General features: G+C 43.1%; 2 protein-coding genes across 2 annotated transcripts; one reads left to right on the top strand and one right to left on the bottom strand.

Annotated features, from left to right (window-relative positions):
* Positions 1 to 11,032: 11,032 nt before the first annotated feature.
* On the top strand, positions 11,033 to 14,963 carry LOC102719064 (L-galactose dehydrogenase). The gene is made up of 5 exons (XM_006663957.3): positions 11,033 to 11,281; positions 11,357 to 11,585; positions 11,718 to 12,017; positions 12,841 to 12,969; positions 14,512 to 14,963. Exons 1-5 carry the CDS (start codon positions 11,121 to 11,123, stop codon positions 14,641 to 14,643), a joined length of 951 nt encoding a protein of 316 aa, XP_006664020.2. The 5' UTR covers positions 11,033 to 11,120; the 3' UTR covers positions 14,644 to 14,963.
* Positions 14,964 to 15,000: 37 nt separating this feature from the next.
* LOC102718789 (protein LIKE COV 1-like) lies at positions 15,001 to 18,201 on the bottom strand. Its single transcript, XM_015843292.2, has 6 exons — positions 18,028 to 18,201; positions 16,738 to 16,790; positions 16,223 to 16,332; positions 15,846 to 16,013; positions 15,496 to 15,732; positions 15,001 to 15,250 (listed from the first exon to the last, which is right to left on the bottom strand). The coding sequence occupies exons 1-6, from the start codon at positions 18,199 to 18,201 to the stop codon at positions 15,150 to 15,152; spliced, it is 843 nt and encodes a 280-aa protein (XP_015698778.2). The 3' UTR covers positions 15,001 to 15,149.
* Positions 18,202 to 19,558: the final 1,357 nt, after the last annotated feature.

Genomic DNA, 19,558 nt, shown 5'->3' with positions numbered 1-19,558 from the left:
ATTCAAGACATGCTTAAAGTTCCTTTAACAATAAAGCAAATCACAAGAAAATAAACGGTAATTACTTTTTAATTAGATAAATGGTTAAACATCAGTTAAAAAGTTAATGATATCAACCATGAAATAACTAAAGGCTGTGTACTGCAGGACATTTAGATTCTTTTAAACTTCTTTATGTTTCATCATTTTTATAGAAAATTACAATAACACATACAACAGCAAGTTAATTTTACTAAACATTAAATATATTTTGATGCTAAATTTATTATATTTTCTAGATGTTACTATATTTATTATACTTAAATAAAACTTTAAAAAATTAATTTGAAAAATTAAAATGTCTTATAATATAAACCGTGGGAATAAAACGCCAGGCAGAAGCATTGCACAATTTTGCGAGAGCAAAAGTCACAGTACGATTCAATATATCTGTAGAAAACAGTATAACCTTGTTCAGAGTTCAAATTTTTTGAATTTTCAATTTTATTTATTAAATAATTTACAAAATTAAATTTTCATTTCAAAAATTTACAAATCTAACCTCCTGCCGCCCTCCCAGACGGCGGGCCAGCCGACACGGACGGGCGATGACGGCGGATGGCGATATTTTTTATTTAGGTCCTTTCCGCCCTATGTAAGGGCGGTAATATCACGTCCTGAGTTTACCCTAGCCAAGAATTAATTAAATAATATATTAAAAATAATTTGTTTAATTAAAGTTTAAGAGAAAACCCAATGTATAATTTAATTTAATTTACTTGGAAATTTTTCGGATGTTCTAAAATATCCAAAAGCATTTAAAAAATATTAATAGGATTTAAATTTGAATTGCAGTCAATAAAATTTGCTCAAATAAACTTAATAAAAATCAGCAAAATTAGAGGCAATTTCTTTTTTTTTCCTCCTTCCTTTTTCTTTTCTTTTTCCCTTCTTTCTTTCTCCATTTTTCTCTTTTCTTTTCTTTTTCTCTTTTTCTTTTTTTTTCTACTCCCTTGTCGCACCTCCTCTTCCCCTCCCCCTGCGTGTGCGATCTCCCACCCTGCCCCACGATCGCACGTCTCCCCTGCCCCCATGCAGTGCCGCACAATCCTTCCCCCCTCCACAGCCGTGCAGCCCCACCTCTCCCTCACGGTACAAACTAATTCCAACATCTTTCTTATCCATTTGAAATTTTATCTATCCCTTTTTAATAGGAGATGGATAACTCGATTTATCTCTAGCTCTCCCCTATAAATACCCTCTATAGCCTCACCTCTTCTCCCCGTCTCCCTCTCCCGTGCTCCTCGAGCCGCCTACCACCGCCTCCTGTCTAGTAACGAGCAGCAGTGCAGTCGTCCGCTGGTTTTCTTACCCAAATCTCAGGTTCGCATATATTTTATTCTTGTGAATCAATCTAAATTAATCTACCATATAATTGTTTAGATTTTCTAATCTATTAGCTAATGTGAGATTGATCTACAGTGCGGACTTTAATTTCGTACGTAGATTGGATTGACTTTAAAGTCGTTCAGTTTCCGGTTTAGCGAGTCGTTAAATCTCGATTTAACGGGTCGTTCAATCCTGTCGTTGTTCCGCTAACAGTGCACGGTTTCGTATTTCGGATTTGATTCGTAGTACGAATCTCTGATTCGTGCACGTGTTAGTTCTGTCGAGCGAAGGCGCATTCTGTTCGCAACTTCTCGATCCGCGAACCAACCGGCGCTCAAAGTCCGCATCACCTTCCTCGGCCTATCTCCTCCTCCTTTCCTTCCCTCCCCGCCGACCTGCCAGCCCATCACCCTACCAGCCCATCACCTTCCCCTGGGGTCACCGATAGGTGGGGCCCACCTGTCGGGCCATCTCTAACCTCCCGTGCGCACGCCATGCCGCCGCAGCGCCCTGCCGCACCGAGCTGCGTCGCGCTTCGTCGCGCCCGTGTCCGCGCCGTGTTTGTGCCGCCAACCGTCACGCGCACCGGCCGCTGCTCAGCTCGCGCCTGCATTGCGGTCACGCCACCGCATCCGCGCCGCATCGGCCCTGTGCTCACCGCAACCACCAGCCACAATCCACGCCGCCGCTAACAACCTCTCCGCCTCCCCGCGTCCCACACGCCACCGCCAACTACCGCGCGCATCACCGTCCGCATCCACGCACCGCCATGCTAACCACCTCCCCGCCCTACATGCTGCCGCCACCTCTAAATCGCCTCCCCGGCATCGCTGCTCCCCCTTCGCCTGTTTGAGCCGCCGCCGCTCTTTTCCTCGCGCAGCCGTCGCAATCGCTCGTGTGCCGACGTCGCCGCCTCGATGCCGCCCCTCCACACCGGGTCGTTGTCATCAGCGCCGGTGAGCCGATCTCCCCTTGCTCTCTCCGTTCTCTCTCACGCCGCCACCGTGTCACCATCGGTCTTCACCATCGATCTCCTCCACCGAGCGTCGATTGTTGCCGTTGGGCGTCGTCCTCTCCGCTGTCCCGAGTCACGCCACTCGTCGTGCCACGCCACGTTCGCTCGCCACCGCTGCCCCGCTCCCTCGCTGTCGGCCGCCCTCGCACCCGCACCGCAACTTGCCACCGCTGCACGCTCGCCATCGCTATGGCCGTGTGTCGCGTCGCCGCTGCGATCGCGCGCCCGTTGCGTCGCTCTGCCTTGCCGCCGGTCGCTGAGCCGCATCCTCGCGCCACGCCGGACGCCCTCCACTCGCGCATGCTGCCGCTCTGCCTCGCCGCCGCAGATCGCGTCCTCGCCGCCGTGCCGTCGCGTCCCAGACGGCTCTCTGCCTCGCGCTCGCCGCGATGCTAGCACCGTCGCGTTGCGCCGCCTTGCGCTGCTTCGCCACGTCGCCGCTGCCGCACGCCTCTCTTGCCGTCGCGTCGCGCCAGCCACGCCCGAGCCATGCTGCGCCGCCTCGTCATGCACCGCGTTCACCTCGCGTTGCTGGCCGCACAAGCTCTGACCCACGCCGCGCATGTCGGCCACAACCGCCGCCGCTTCTCCGCACCGGCCCAACGCCCGTGCCGCTTCTCCCGCCGCGCCGCTCGCCACGCATCGTCGCTTCCCTCGAGCCACCCGCAACGACTGGGCGCAACCGCTCACGCCGCTTTCCCCGCGCCCGCCGCCAACCACCTCCCAGCCTTTCGCGCGAGCGCCACGGCCTCTCGCTCCTATTTAACCTCCCCGAGCTGCGCCACTGCCCGCCTTTGCCTCTCCCTCGCGCCTAACTTCCGCTGCACCACCGATGCCGCCTCCGCCGTGCGTCTCTCCCATCTGCCGAACGTCGCGGAGCAACCCCGCGCCGCCACCGCCGGTCACCCTGCATCCTATTGATCCCATGATTATAAAATCCCCGCTTTACATTCAAACATGCATTGTTTTATGCAAATATATTTACTTTATTTATGTATTGGGCAACTATATTTATACCCGTCGATGTCCCCTTATTATTATTGTCATCCCAGGGTTAATTTGACTAGAAATAGGCTTAGGCAATGCTTAGCCATGCTTAGTTCAACTAGCTCACCAATTATTATTTAATTATTGATTAGACTTTGATAGACCTTTAATGGTTGTGATCATAATTAATCTCCCGTTGTGGATTAAATACAACTAAAATATTGCTTACGGTAGACTGTGGGTGCATGGTTTTGAGAGTCGCACCCATGGCAGTTAAGGACCGATTCTCGGGAAACCCTAGAAGTCTTACCCGTACTAACCACAAGCCGAAATGGGTAAGGTAGGATCTGGAGCATTGCTTCGAACTATTTGACGTACCAACGTAAGGGTAGGCATGATGGAGTATGGATGGGCAATCGTGGTGTAACGAAAGCCTCGGCTGCTTCCGGATCTATCAAGGCACAAGAGGGGACTGCTCGACTTGGTGTAAAGGAGGGGGTGAAACCTGAAGTGCGGTGCGATTAAATAGGGAGGGTTATGTGACAGGTCCTATCACAGTTTCCTTTCCGTAGTATCGTGGTGATACACCGGCGCACGTTCAAGTGTAGTGGAACTATGTCTTGTGGGTAAAGTTGTACACCTCTACAGAGTAAAACTATTCGAATAGCCGTGCCCGCGGTTATTGGACGAACTTACAGATTCACTAGGATTAGTGAACCTTTTAATAACTTGATGAACTTGGAACTGGTTTGACCCTGCTCAATGTGGTGTAATGTTGGCAGTGGTTTGGGTCTGTCGCAACATGGTTTAACGTTGGGCAGAGGGTTGACCCTGTTGCAGTGTGGTGTAACGCTGGACAGTGGTTTGGGCCTGTTGCGACGTGGTGTAACGTTGAATAGTGGATGATTATTTTAAATGTTTTCTTTACTTTTATTTCAATCTATTTTATTTACTGTTTTGCTAAATTACTGCAGCTTTCTGCAATCTAACCTTAGCCTATCCTTATACCCTATTGCATTCATTATTCCCCTCTCTTGGGTGTTACTTGTTGAGTACGGTGGTTTGTACTCAGTCTGTTTAATTTTTTTCTCCACCAGAGCAAGTGCCAGAGTTTCAGTCAGAAGGTTGTTCCTAAGGTTGAAGTGAGGTTCAGTCCACCGTCGAGAATGCCTATGGTGTGGAGTTGTCATCGCCAGCTAAAGCTGAAAATGAGATGGTTTAGTTTGTTTTCCTTTTCCGCTGCATTTCGATAGATACTTGTTTTTATTTGTTTCTAAGTCGTGGAACTGTGTATTAATTTGTCATAGTGTGTATTCGGGCTGATTCCTGGACTGAGATTTAATACATGCTATTGTTTAGAAATTTGGTGTAAATTTCTAGGTGTGACAGGTAAGGACCTAAATGAAAAATTGCCGTGTGCGCTTAGGATTTTTCGATTGAACCGCGGTTTGATACGTATATGTATAATGTATGTAATTACTTAATCACAAGAGCATATTCTCTTTGATTTTTTTCTTAGGCGTTTTGGTTGGCAAAAATAGAGGAAATATGCTCTTGTTGTGATTCAACCTCTGGTCTCCTAAATAGAAGAGGGACAATGACCACTAAACTAAGGTAATGTTTGTGACTAAAAAATTACATACGTTACATATATGTATCAAACGACGGTTCAATCGAAAGATTCTAGGAGGGCGGCAGGAGGGTAGATTTTTGAATTTTTAAATAAAAATTTAATTTTATAAATTATCTAATAAATTCAAAAAATTCTTCGGAGCTCAGACTGATGCAAAGCGAGACGGACACCATTACCGTTTGGTACTAACAAGTGGGCCGTTATTAGGCTTTTGATGGCTTTGTAGAGCTGATCAATTGGCCCATTCAGTCCACCTTTAGGCGACGACACAAGGTGGTGTGGCCCGATGGCAGCTGTGGGCCGGTGCCAGCGGGAAAAGGTCTACTTCAAGTCCCTCGTTGAGTTTCGAAAACATCCTTACACCACAAAGCTGGATACAACGCATCACTCATCTTCATAAACAAGTGAAAACTAGCAATATATTTATGCTAACACTACGATTTAATTTATAATTCAATAATGTAAATAAGATATTATAAATTTATTTTAATGCAAATACAATCATATGTATATATAATTTACAATTTTACAGTGTAAGATTTTCTAGTCTTGCATTGGCTTCATTCTTACCTATGATATTACCAATAGCTGATTCGATAGCACGAGGAAAGAGAACAACTTAGATTCATATGGATACTAATGAATATATATATATATATTACGTTCATTAATTAATAAATTTAGGCTAGGCTAGAAAGTCTTACAATATAAAACAGAGGCAGTATAAACCAAATATTTGAATTTGTTTGTCCATCAAGTATTTGTTAATTTGATTATTTAAACAAACTATGATAAAATAGCAGCAAACCATCAATCAACAGTGACTTACAGTTTTGTATAATTAATTATAGGTTGGACCATATCGTAATAAACTAAGAGTTTTTGAGTTTGGACAGTAATTGCAGAACCTATAATTATTAATTTCAAAATCACTACAATATCAACAAATTGTAAGGATAATTGATATACTAATTTTAGAATCACTACCATACCCAAGTTCATACATTGCAAGGAAAATTTTAATTAAATAATTGATTCACATTATTTGATATTAACATAAAATTTGAACTCTATAAAACTAAATTTAATATAAACCACTTTATACAAACATGAGTTGCATCACATACACCCTTTTGTCTTCCTTTAATAAGAAAAATTTTGCTGACGTATAAAACAACCATGTAACTCTTGAGCTTAAATTTATTATGAGTTTAAAAACAAATTTCTCCGTGTCTTTATATATTACATGAAAATATATTTAAATTAAATATTAAGTGATCATCTAATTTCTAGCAAATATTTATCTCACGAGTTCTCTGAAAAAATTATTAATAGTTTAAAAATTCGGATTTAATGTATTAGATTTAATGTTAGGAAGATAGATGGAATGTGCACACAATTTGGGGAGCTGATAAATGGAAAGGGGTAGATGAAACGTGGACGGTCTGATTTGATGCGGATAATTTGAACCGTTAAATTTGTTCAATGAGTAAAACATGTTTGTGCACTATAGGATAGATGAGGTCCTAAGGAGGTTCAGGTTACAACTTCAGCTGGCATGGTACTTACATGGTATGTTGACTTTGCCTTCATCTAACTTGACATTTACGCGACGTAATAATCAAAAAATAAATTAAAAAAATTGGGATCACGTGTTAATCACATGCAAGTGACATGTTGGCTCCCCCTTCTAACTCCTCTCTGTCTCTCTTTCCCCCTTCGTGTCCCCTCTTCTTGACCCTAGATTTTCTCGTTTTTCGTATGCACGTATCCCGAACGGCTAAACGGTGCATTTTTGCGAAAAATTTCTATAGGAAAGTTGCTTTGAAATTTAGATTAATCCATTTTTCTATTTTTTATAGTTAATAATTAATTAATCATATACTAATCTATTACCGCGTTTTCTATGCCATTTAACAAGTAAGTTGTCGAACGCAGCCTTGGTCGGTCAACAACCTAGAGGGTGAGCCTAAGCTTGAGCATGGCTTGACTAGACAATGATGATGAATGAGCCACCATGCCCTCCACTAGATCCACAAGCGCTGAAACGCTGTCAGCGTCGTTCCTGAACTAGAGCCTAAGCTTTCTCTATGTCATGACAACGCTGAGAGATGAGATGAAGAGTGAGGACATGGAGAAGGGTGAACAGATCGAGGCGAGACAAGTTTCCCCCACATCCTTCCTTGTGGCGCAACAATGAGCAAATGACGGTGGTTGCGTCTACTTGAAGGTGTGATAGTGCCTACTGGTTCGCCGATAGCTTGGGATCTTCCTCTTTGTCGTGTGAAGCCATCTCTGGCTTAACTTAAGTGTTGCATCGATCACCAATATCATTTCTTGATGCTTGTGTTGCTCTCCCTATCCTCCGGTCCTCCCTTTGCTTAAAATCTTGTCGTTGTTGCATGGGGAGAGGAGGTGTTTCCGTCATCCTCTACTGTATTGTTGGTCATCTCTGTCGTTAGGATTGGCCTCCTAAGATCTACGCCGGTCACCTCCTCTACCGCTAAGAGTGCTAAAGGAAAGGGGATAGAGATTAGAGAGGAGGGATGAAGACGTGTAGCAGCAACAACCTACGACATTGACATGCCATCAACCCAGCAGACACAAGCCCATTTGGCGTCGTTGCTCCCTTGTTCACCTCATCTTCTTCCTCCTACTAGGGCAAGCAGCCATGAGCATCGATGGCCTCCTCGAGCCACTGTTGAGGATAGTGTCATTGATAGAGGACAGCGCTAGACTAGGGTGAGGCCAAATCAGAGCTTACGGACCATGTGCAGTGTCGAGGAAGTTACTGCGATGTACTCTGCTCTTGCTGATCATATGCCTGAGCTTGAGAGCGTCGACCATATTTTGGAGACTAAGAGATGGGAAAGAAAGGAGGAAGGAGATGTGGACCCTATGGTCCTAGCCATTTTTTTGCTAATAGTAAGTGCCATGTAAAGTGTTTGGGTCTCACTTTTTTTAATTTTCTAATGACTAACACGTGGATTCTATTATTTTTTAAATGTGGCTGTAATACCATACACACGCCACCATGCAGTTGCCATATCGGATTAAAGAAGCTATGTAGATGACACGTCAGCCAAAATCTGGTTTAATCTGGTTTTGTGGGTTTGTAAGTTGAACGATCAATATTTTTGTTACTGTGGTTTCGTCATATGATTTTTTGTTACTTGACGATAAGATGAGTGACTCCAAGTTAACTTTTTTTTGGTTGCAACATATCAAGATTGTGGGACAGTTACCGCGCAAAGCAGCGTCTCTCTAGCAATGTAGCTATGAGGGATCATCAAAGGTAAAGTTACCCTTTAGTAAAGGCAAACTATCCAGAGCGAGGTAAAGGTAAACCCTTGAAATGTGTTAACGCCAGAATTTGGTATTTGCCGTTGGAGATTAAACTATGATTAAAGACCGAATCGGATAAGAAACAGGGCAATCGGATAGAAGACCAGTCGGAATACAGCTTGGATTCAGCCGATGGAGTTCGGATCGGATAAGAAATAGAGTCTGATTAGGTCTGGATTGTTACAGATAGATTCGGGAATAATCAGAGTCCGTGTAATTTAATTTTAATTAGTTAGGATTTTATCTCTAAGAGATTAGAGTCCAATCGGGACTTGTGTGTTAGAGATAGAATCTATCTAGAAGTTTATTATTTCTTTTTATTTATTAGGAGTTGTATGTCGTGTCCAACATGGCCTAGCCCCACCCAAGGGAATAAATATGTATGCCCTGGGTCATTGTAAATCATCTACAAATCAATTAGATCAATTACTTTCGACGCATCGCCACCCTCTTGTCCGAGGTTTCAACTTCGGCGGAACTTGGCACCTGACACAGGGCTGCATTGCTTCGATCTCCTGCGGAGGGGTAAGTCCATCGTTCCATCGGGCCACAATAATCGTTCAGCTAGATTAGAACTGTCTCGGTTAGGTCTGATCTTCTAATCTAGTTGCGCGATTGTTAATTATCATATCAGTTTTAACTTAGATCACTTTTGTATTTTGAGTTGATCTGGTCGACCACTTTAGACGATCTATGTTGGTTTGATATTCGCTATTTGACATATTCAATCTAGTACTATCTCGGTTAGATCCGATCTAGTAGATTGCGTTTGTCAAATGGTTTATATCAGATTGATATATTTTACTCATTGTTTTATCGAAGTACCAGCCGATAAGTTACCAGTCATCGGCTCATTGGCTTGATAGCAATCTAGATCTGTTTAGTATCTATCCTGACATTGCTATGTTTAATCTTGAACTGTCTCGGTTAGGTCCGATCTTCTATGATTATTCTTAGCAATCTAGGCTAGGTATTTTATAGATCTTGGTTGTTTGTCCGCCGTCTATAGCCGATGATCTTTGCCGATCTACATGCTTATCATATACACATCAATAGAGTAGCTGATTGCTTTACTGTATTATTTCAAATTGGTTTTAGCCGATCACAACACATGATTTATTGTTTATTCCAAGTAATTCGTCGGTTTATTTATTAGTCTTATCGATCTTTATGTTTTCTATAATCATATCGTACTCGACTGCATACTGTCTTAGTTAAGTCCAATCTCTGTATGCCTAGTTTGACCTAGTTATAGGGGATTGTCCGATCGACTAAGATTAATAAGTGATTTGGCGAGTTATGTTAGTCTAATATTTATTCCAAGTTTATTTCGGTCAAGTTTCTAGCCAATCCAAGCTTTTTACAGCCGATTGCTATGCCTATCGGCTAACCGTTGCAACATCAACATCCGATCGGCCGGATTATTAGTTACCTATCGGCTCGATAACCGATCGGCTTGTTTTACCGTTTATCTTGTCAGTTGCAGGATTAAACTGACTGGCACGTCCGCGCATTCTAAGAATTTAGGTCTGCACTAGAGCTATCTAAGATTGACTCCTAGACCTTTGTATGTAATACGTCGGATCGCATTTTCGACGTTAACAAAAGGCGAGCCCGAAATAGGTAAAGCACTAAAGTAAAAGGTGGAGCTTCCTTGTGGGAGAGGGCACCCACGTGGCTTGGTTACGGTTACTAGGGCTGATGCACACAAGATAATTTACCATTGACAATAACCATATGCATCTGTTCCCTAAGTTAGTAAAACTTGCTTGCGATCGTGACCGCATCATCTGACATTATGGAGAAATGCTAGAGTAGCACAGCGGCGCACAGTGAGAAAAATGACAGGGTACCACAGCAAATCACTGTGGTAAAAATAATAATAAAGTTACAACATATACTATATCAAAAGAATTTAGAGTCACTGCTCTGAACAACGGACGGCTAGGATTATTCTAGTATCCACACCATTAAGTTAAGACGGATGATCATATTCCAGTCAATGAGGCAGAGGTGGGACTTGGGTCTGGTCGCACCGGGTGCTAGGCACGACCTAACCCATCATGCTTTATGTCAAAATTAGTTATGCCGGTTCGACCTGATTTGCTCACTATGCCGTGCCGGCACATGAGGGTGATGCCACGACCCAAAAGCATATTATGCATGTTTGGGTCGTGCCGGCCCAAAGACGACCCAATACAAGTTGTTTAGTCTACTGTTGTATTGTCATGTCGTATTACGGTGGTCCATGCGTCAAAGGCATTAAGCCACCAATGGTTGAAGCACCGAGCTAGAGAAATCGCCCTATCGACAAAATAATTGTGTCCATGTGAGTGCATGACAATATCTGTGAGACAAGCGTGTCGAGTTGTACATGGATATAGCGTTAACATGACCAATAGCCTAGAAATAAAATTGATCTATTGTGGAAACACGATCCAGAAAGAAAATTGACCTGACGTAAATGTTTCGTGCCTCTATTGGGCTGTGCCCGCTAAGCAAGCCTAATGATAGTGCCGTGTCGTCCAATGTACTTTGTTTTAGGCCCAAACCCGATCTATAATCGTACCGTGTCAGTCCAGCTTAATTCGTGTGAGGCCATGCCGTGTTTTACGTGTGTTAGGTCAGTCCAGGAAAGCACGGTCTAATTCCGAGCTCCTAAAAGGTCTCGTAGTTCTAACACGGATAGAAAACGACTTCACTCGACGCGCGACAGACCACCAGCACGGCAGCACCCGACCCAATCCTCGGTGCTGAGCTCTCTCGCCGCCGATGGAACTCCGCGACCTAGGCGGCACGGGCCTCCGCGTCAGCCCCGTCGGCTTCGGCGCCTCCCCACTCGGCCACGTCTTCGGCGACGTCCCCCGCGACGTCGCCCGCGCCGCCGTCCGCCGCGCCCTCGACCTCGGCGTCAACTTCTTCGACACCTCCCCGTACGTACCTCACCTCACCACCTCCTATCCCCCACCACCGGACGCCGGATCTCACTGACCCACCCCACCCCGCAGGTACTACGGCGGCACGGTCTCGGAGTCCGTGCTCGGGGACTGCCTCCGCGCCGCGGCCGTCCCGCACGACCGCGTCGTCGTCGCCACCAAGTGCGGCCGCTACAAGGAAGGCTTCGACTTCAGCGCCGCCCGCGTCACCCGCGGCGTCGACGAGAGCCTCGCCCGCCTCGGCCTTGACTACGTCGACATCCTCCACTGCCACGACATCGAGTTCACCAGCCTCGACCAGGTCCGCGAGCGCCCACCACCTGTTCGACGAATTGCTCCCCCGTACCCTGCAACTGCAGCATACAGCTTCTCACCCATGGTTCTGTACTGTAACTATTGTCTTGTTGGGCGTGCATATGTGGTTTGTCCTCAGATTGTGAACGAGACGATTCCGGCGCTCCAGAAGATCAAGGAGAGCGGGAAGGCGCGGTTCATCGGGATTACAGGGCTCCCGTTGAGCATCTACACCTATGTGCTCGACAGAGTGCCGCCAGGATCTGTAGATGTGATTCTGTCCTACTGCCACTATGGGATCAATGATACATCGCTTCTGGATTTGCTTCCCTACCTGAAGAGCAAAGGAGTTGGCGTGATCAGTGCTTCACCGCTTGCAATGGGGCTTCTCACAGATAACGGGCCACCCGAATGGCACCCTGCACCAAAAGAACTAAAGGTACTACTGTGATGTGTTCTGTTATTTGTATTTGTTTGCACATGGTGACCGTGTGAATTTTTTCGTGTATCCTATGTTCAGAAGAATACCCACATTTCGAATGTCAAAAGGCAATAAAAGATGATGTCAAAATATTCAATTATGTAATTATGTGGTTTCGAGTTTTGAGGAGGAAATTGAAGCAGATTAGGAAGAAATGCAGATTATATACTAAAATGTAAAAACAAATACATATCAGACTCATATCAAAGTTCAAATATTATGTTGGTTAGTGCTTAACTAAATGCTTGGCATGGGTAGACGCCTGTTTACATCTTTTGAAGTCAGTACAATGTTAATTTGGAAGTAGAAAGTTAACATAGTGTGAATTATTATAAGGGTGAAAAATCGCGATACCACTCACCAGAGATGGCAAATTTAATGATTGCTGAAAAATTTAAGCCAAAGTTGATTATCTTTAATTGAAATGGACTTTAAAAGGATCATGCCCTCTGTTTCAAGATGGAAGGCTGCGGTAGAGGCAGAATTAAGTCTACATTCACTTTGGCTTAGGGAAGGAGATATCACTCTTTTACAATCATGACTTGATACAATGTGACATATCTATTAAATTTAACCGTGGGGGGTCTCCCTCACTGTTGTTTACTAAAGAAAATCAGTGAAAAGCTGTACTAGTGTCACTAACTTAATTCACTAATGCTAGCAATGCAGCTTGATTTCTGCACAATGTGTAGATGTGTCTCTCTCTCCTCTGTCTAGTGCTGTCTTAGTACAACACTGCTGATGCTCTTAGAAAATGAGGTGTAATACGTCCTGTTATCAGTTGGCATGCAGGGCAGCAGCAGATCACTGTAGGAAGAAGGGGAAAAACATTACAAAGCTAGCTATGCAGTACAGCTTGATGAATAAAGAAATTTCAACAGTTCTTGTTGGAATGAACTCTCCAGAACAGGTACTCAGTTCTCCATGCTTTCTACCTTCTATGTTGTACCTCCTGTGCAACATATTTATCTACTAACTCAAAATAGATTATGGTTGTTCTGTTAAAATTCTGAACCACTGTTATTCTGAGCTAGAAATGAGCATGCACATGGTTATTTTGGCCTGTACATATTGAATACTATTTCCATGAAACTCCCGACCTGCCTTAGGCCGCGTTCGGCTGCCCTGGTAAGTTAACTAATCTCCATCGTTTTCCACGCGCACGCTTCTCAAACTGTTAAACGGTGTATATTTTGGAAAAGAAATTATGTAGGAAAGTTGTTTTAAAAAATCATATTAATCTATTTTATATTTTTTAATAATTAATAATTAATTAATTATGTACTAATCTATTACTACGTTTTCTATGCCGGGGTAAGTTAACTTACCACCCCCTCAAAAGAACGCGGCCTTAATCTGGTTTGATTAAATCACCTGTCGACTCTGATGGGTGCTTTAGATCTAGCCTTTTGGGAAAACTGGATTATATTAAACTGGTTAGTGGAAATATTCTGTTTGGATGATACAACAACTAACTTATGGGGAAAAAATAGTTTTGTGCAAACCCCGAAAATTGTGTTTTCTGAAAAACATCCGAGTCATTTTTCTTAAAATATGTTTTGATTTAGCTATTCCTCAAAATCCAATCCATTGCTATTCTAGTGGAGTATAAGTATTTTTTCTAGTGGAATGCTAACCTGCCAAGAAAAACTGCAACTATGTACACATATAGCAAGTATTAGGAGTTCATCTGATCATCTCTGTCTTGCTTCAAGTGGACATGGACCAGAATGCACATCGACCGTGAGTCCATGATGATGTGGTGATGGCAACAGAGTGCTTCCCCTATATGGTACCACTTGCTTGTGGCTTTTTATGTTGTCATTTGTGCCTCAAGAGACAACAGGCATATTGGTGGTGCCACACACATTTTAGCGGACAAGTTGGAAGAAATTAGATTGGCTGGTGGAGATGAGCAATAGTGCATCCTGGGCAGCTTGACCAAGCAAAATATACACAAAATATGCATGCTTTACTATTTTGTTCTCCAAAAAAAAATTGTGAACACAGAAAAATCCAGAATGACCAAATAGGAACCTAAAACCCTTTTTCCCCCTCAAAATAAGTTACTTTTTGGTTGAAAAACTAATTGTAATACATGGGATCCAAACAACCACAAAAGTGTATTTGGCTCAATCTAGTCATATCGTAAGGGGGAAAAGCCGAAAAGGTTAATCTATTTTAATTAAGAAACAAATAGTTTTACTGGAAAAAGAAAGAATATTGTTCTCAGTACAATCTAATCGGAGAGGTATCTTTTTGGATGGTGGTACCATGGCTACTTCATTCCATCTGTTCACCTAATCACAACTTCAGTCCCCTCTTTACAAAAAAAGGAGAATTGAAATTTCACAGTTCAACAAAAAGAATATTGTCTCTCCTTGCAAAAGAAAAGAAACAATATTATGCCATATATGATTTGAGTATTGTTCAATTCGTTCCCTAATTGTAGGTAGAAGAGAACGTGGCTTCTGCAATTGAAGTGTCAACTTCAGGCATAGATGATGAACTTTTACATGAAGTTGAAGCAATTCTTGAGCCTGTCAAGAACATGACCTGGCCTAGTGGCATTCAGCAACCCTGATATCTGGCAAGTTGTTGCGAAATTCATTGCGTTGATTACATCTTATATGAGTTCCTTGAATCAATTATGTGCAGTGCAACATTGAATGAACGGCGAGCAAAGGAAAGGCATCGTCGAAAGTTCATGACACATTGTCTGTATCAGTTTGGATGTCTGTGAATAGACAAACAGCAAAGATGGATGCTGATAACTGAATAAGTTGTGTGCTCCTGCGCCTTTACTGGAATGAGGCTTGTATATTGCTTCAATTACAAACTGTACCAGAATCAGACTGTGTACCAATAATTTGCTGAAAAGGAAAATGACAGAATTATGTGCAAGCTGAATGCTGTCTCACAGTGGATTACAATTTAGGCATGCATGGTTGCATCTTATCAATGCTGGAAACCTCTTCCTCTCTAGTCTCTATGTAACTAATCATCTATGCGTACAGAAACTAAAGATGAGACACTGCATTCTCTTCAAATTCTTCTGTCGAGAGGGATCGAACACAGTAACCTACTGTACTACGGATTCTTGACTGTCCGGTCATGGCCGCCGAGCCCGACGGCCCCCTCCACCGCCGAGATGATCTGCGGCACCGACATCCCGCCGGAGAGGACGATCTCTGCAACAAAATTTCCCAAACCAAATCAAGCACCAGACTTCGTAATAATCCTGTACACGCCATGTCAACAAGGGCTTGTCTTGGGGAGGTTTTTTGGTTTTTCTATAGAAAAAGTTAACCAGTATATTTGTAAACGAAAAATAACTTTGGAAAATAAACTTTGGTGAAAAAACCTCTAAATTTAATATTAAATTTAAAGTTAAAAATCTAAATCTTGAGAAAGAAAAATGAGGGTGTTCTTGTACCGATGGCCTCACGGACGGAGAGGTCCGGCACGATGACGTCTGCTCGGCTCATGAGGAAGATGTCGCCGAGGTAGAGGTTGTTCGTCGGCACGTACACGCAGGCCAGCTCCCGGCCGCCGCCGTCGCCGGCGACGCCGCCGCACAGCGTCAGCGTCGACGTGACGAATCCCAGAGCGTACTCGCCTATCCTCGGGTGCCGGATGATCACCGCCTCCTTGAACGCCCGCGAGCTCTGCTCTGAATTACATTGGAAATCATATTACTCCAGAAATTTTGTACTCATAGCTATTAATAACGCATTTGAAACTTGACAAATTTGCAGCGAATTTTGTTTTTCGGATGGAACAAACCTGGTGAGATCGCAGCGCTGATCTGCTTGGAGGCAGAGTAGATGTGTCGAACCAGCGGCATCTTCTTGATGAGGAGCTCGCCGAGGCCGAGGAGAGATGCTCCCAGCCACGACGACATGAACACGCCGACGACGAAGATGAAGGTGATCGACGTCGCAAACCCCAGCCCTGCTCGAGATGGCGACGGTCACCATCGTCAGGTATTCAGGCTGAAATCAGTAAGAGTATGTATTCGGTGTATTCTCCTGGTAGTATAATTTAATTGACATCGTCGAAATATTTTAGTTCAGCTGACTTGCAGCGATTGCGTAGAGTGTAGCAGATGAACGTTTGTTCGAAATTCTTGTCCGAATTTTGTGATTGAGTTGTTGAGTTACCGAAGACATTGATGCCGAGATGGATGTAGATCGGGGAGAAGAAGCCGTCGACGAAGCGGATGAACCACCAGGTGGTGTAGAACGTGATGGCAATGGGGAGCAGGATGACACTGCATGCACAAGTGCAGCATCACACATGAGCAAGTTGTGTGTTGAGTACACAAGTTGAGTTGTAAATTATATATTAGTCTCTGAATATGATGCATATGAGTATGAGCATTACCATGTTTGAGAATGTACCAGGAGGTACTATTTTTTTTATGTAAAATTTGATATTTCTCACCACTTTAGATATTAGAAGATACCAAATTTTATATAGAAAACAGGGTACCTTATAGTACCTACTCAAGTATGGAAAAAATACTCTATGAGTATACTTTCTATGAATTAGCCTATGATAATTTTAAAAAAAAACACTAAAAAAACATAAATTCGAAGTTACTAACAGAATAATTGATTGCCATTACATCAAGAAGGAAATTAAGGAGCCGGCGAGGCATGTCATTGTTCAGTACCATCCAGTCATGAACTTCTTCCATGCCCAGCTGCGTATCACCCTTGAAAACGCCTGCAAGATGTGATAATTGTTAATGTCGTAAGTAGGAGTGTAGGACCTGCATGTTCATCTGTTTATCATTGCAGATATTCAGTGAATATATATGTATCTCTTTCTAATGTACATGGCATTGCAAAACACATGGAAAACTTGCTACGTATGCTGTGGAGAAGCCAGGGAGAAACCATGGACAGGAACACCGGTGCCCTGTGATGAAACAGAGAATGAACTGTTTAAAGCTGCCACTTCGATCTCAATCAGGAATGGAAAGCTAGGGAAATTTTGGCAGGACAGATGGATCAACGGTCTATCACCAAGAGAACTAGCCCCAAACTTATAGTACATGCGTAGCCTGCAGAAAGAAACAACAGAGCCATCTCGCAGGAGTTGACAGGTAACAATTGGTTGAAACCAATGCGTAGGAAAAAAGAGACTTCAGAGACAAGCACAGGAGTTCATCCACCTTTGATTTTTAATCCAACAGACACAACCAACTGATGAAACCGAAGGTGAAAGATTATATGTTTTTATAGCTATTCAATGGTATAAACAAAATTAACTATTAAAAGTTCAAAACGTACTTAAAAAGGTGAGATGATGAACTTATATATAGATTTTTTTTAAAAAAATACACCGTTTATCATTTTAAAAAACGTGTGCGCAAAAGCCGAGAAAAAATATCATAAAAATCTAGACAGAAGAACACAGCCCGTCTGGAGCTGGACCCGTCAGGAATATACTCGGCAAGATCGGCCTACAAAATGCAGTTTGTAGGAGGTATCACAGACATGTTCATTTGGAAGCAAAGGCAGAAGGTAGATAAACTTTTTTCATCTGGTTGGGTGCACAGCGAATGATTCTTATGGCGGATAAGCTTCAATTGAGAGATGGCCTGATAGTCCGACATACCCAATGTGCGGATTAGAAGAAGAATCAACAGGACACCTGATCATGGACTGTGCACGTATGGTCGTATCGTATGAAAAAAGAATTACAACATTTCTAGGCATATGGTTGCCCTGAATATATATAATTTTTTGGTCATTTAGAATGGCACATTGCCTGGTCCAAAATTGTACGGCTACGTAATGTGCAATTTTAAGTTACTTTACAACATTTTACCGACATTTAGCTTCACCTTTATTCGCTCCAAATTTAAATATTTGCGTCTCTGTACTTCAACATGCAAAGATTAAAAACTCTAAAAGTTTAAAACAATTGACTGTTCAGCGGATGATTAAAGAATCACCTCGATGCCGGTACGGTGGTGGTGGCGGCTGCGCGCCAACGGCGGCGGCGAGCCGGCCACCGGCAGGGACGACGTCTCCTCCTCGGCGCCGGCGCCGGCGCCGGCGTGGTCACCTGCCACCGGGATGAGCAGCAGCTCCCGGTCCCTCTCCCTCTCCCTCTCCTTCCCGGCCATCTGATCTGATCTCCCTCCCGCTCTCTCCTCTCTCGCAGTCGCATCGTGCGTCTTCGTCCCGGGCCACTCCATCTCCATGCGCGCGCGTGTAGATTACGCGAAGCGCGAGCGGAAATGGCGGATCGATCAGCTGCATGCGCTGCGCTGCACGAACAAGGCAGCGTCAGAGTTTGGAGCTGGTGAGAAAATTGGTGAGGGTGGCAGGGAAGTGAAACTAGTACTAGCTTTCTTTTGTGCATCGAATTCGGAATGGGTGCAATTTGTGTATGTGTGTGTCTTGGATCAAATTTGAATGTGTGTGCTCATCAATTTGTCACAAATCAATTTGAATGTGTGCTCATCAGTTTTGTATGCCTTGGATAAATTTGAATGTGTGTGCTCATCAATTTGTCACAAATCAATTTGAACGTGTTCTCATCAATTTGAATGTCTGATCATCAATTTTGAATGCCTTGGATAAATTTGAATGTGTGTGCTCATCAATATGTCATGAATCAATTTGTCACAAAATGTTGCGCTTTTGCAGTAAAGCTCTACTAGCAGCTTAAAGGGCATCGTGTTTTTGGCAACTTCGTATCAGCCTAAATTTGAATTTGAGTTTGATTTTGAAGTTGATTTAGATGTTTTCAATCGTAGTTAATTCTATATTTTCTTTTAGGCCGCGTTCGGCAATGGGTGTTAGTTAACTTATACCCTGCGACAGAAAACATAGTAATAGATAAGTACATAATTAATTAATTATTAATTATTAAAAAAATATAAAATAGATTAATATGATTTTTTAAAACAACTTTTGTATAGAAACTTTTTGCAAAATACACCGTTTAGCAGTTTAGGAAGCGTGCGTGCGAAAAACGAGGGAGAGAACGTAACTGGGGGAGCCGCCGAACGCAGAGAACATAAAAGTAAACTTTACCTATAAATTATTTTTAAATTGTTAATATGTCATTTCGTTTAGGCTCTGTCTTTGTTTACTTAGTATCTTTTTTAGGTGACCGAGGAATTAGAAAATATTAATTGGTTGATAAGTGAAAACACCAGCCTCTAAATCTGTTCTACCGATCATAGTATCTTTTTTAGAGGATGGAAATGAATGTTTTTTTCCATTATCTTTGACTGTTCTTTTGTATCCCACACATGAGCGAACCATTTGTATGAAATCTAATAATAAACAGACTCTTCTACTCATTGCTTTAATTAAAAAAGTGTTAATTATTACCGAGCAGAACTTAAACTACGAATTATGTTGGAATTACCATGTTCCTAAAAGTTAGCGGAATGAGGTGCTCCGTTTCATCATAATTGTTGGACTTAATCAAATATAGACTTTACGTTACTATGTCCCCTTCGGTTTTTA

This window comes from Oryza brachyantha, chromosome 12 (genome assembly GCF_000231095.2).
Source record: "Oryza brachyantha chromosome 12, ObraRS2, whole genome shotgun sequence".
In the NCBI taxonomy this organism is placed as follows: domain Eukaryota; kingdom Viridiplantae; phylum Streptophyta; class Magnoliopsida; order Poales; family Poaceae; genus Oryza; species Oryza brachyantha.
Note: the sequence above shows the minus strand (reverse complement) of the source record. Positions and strands in the feature narration are given on the sequence as shown.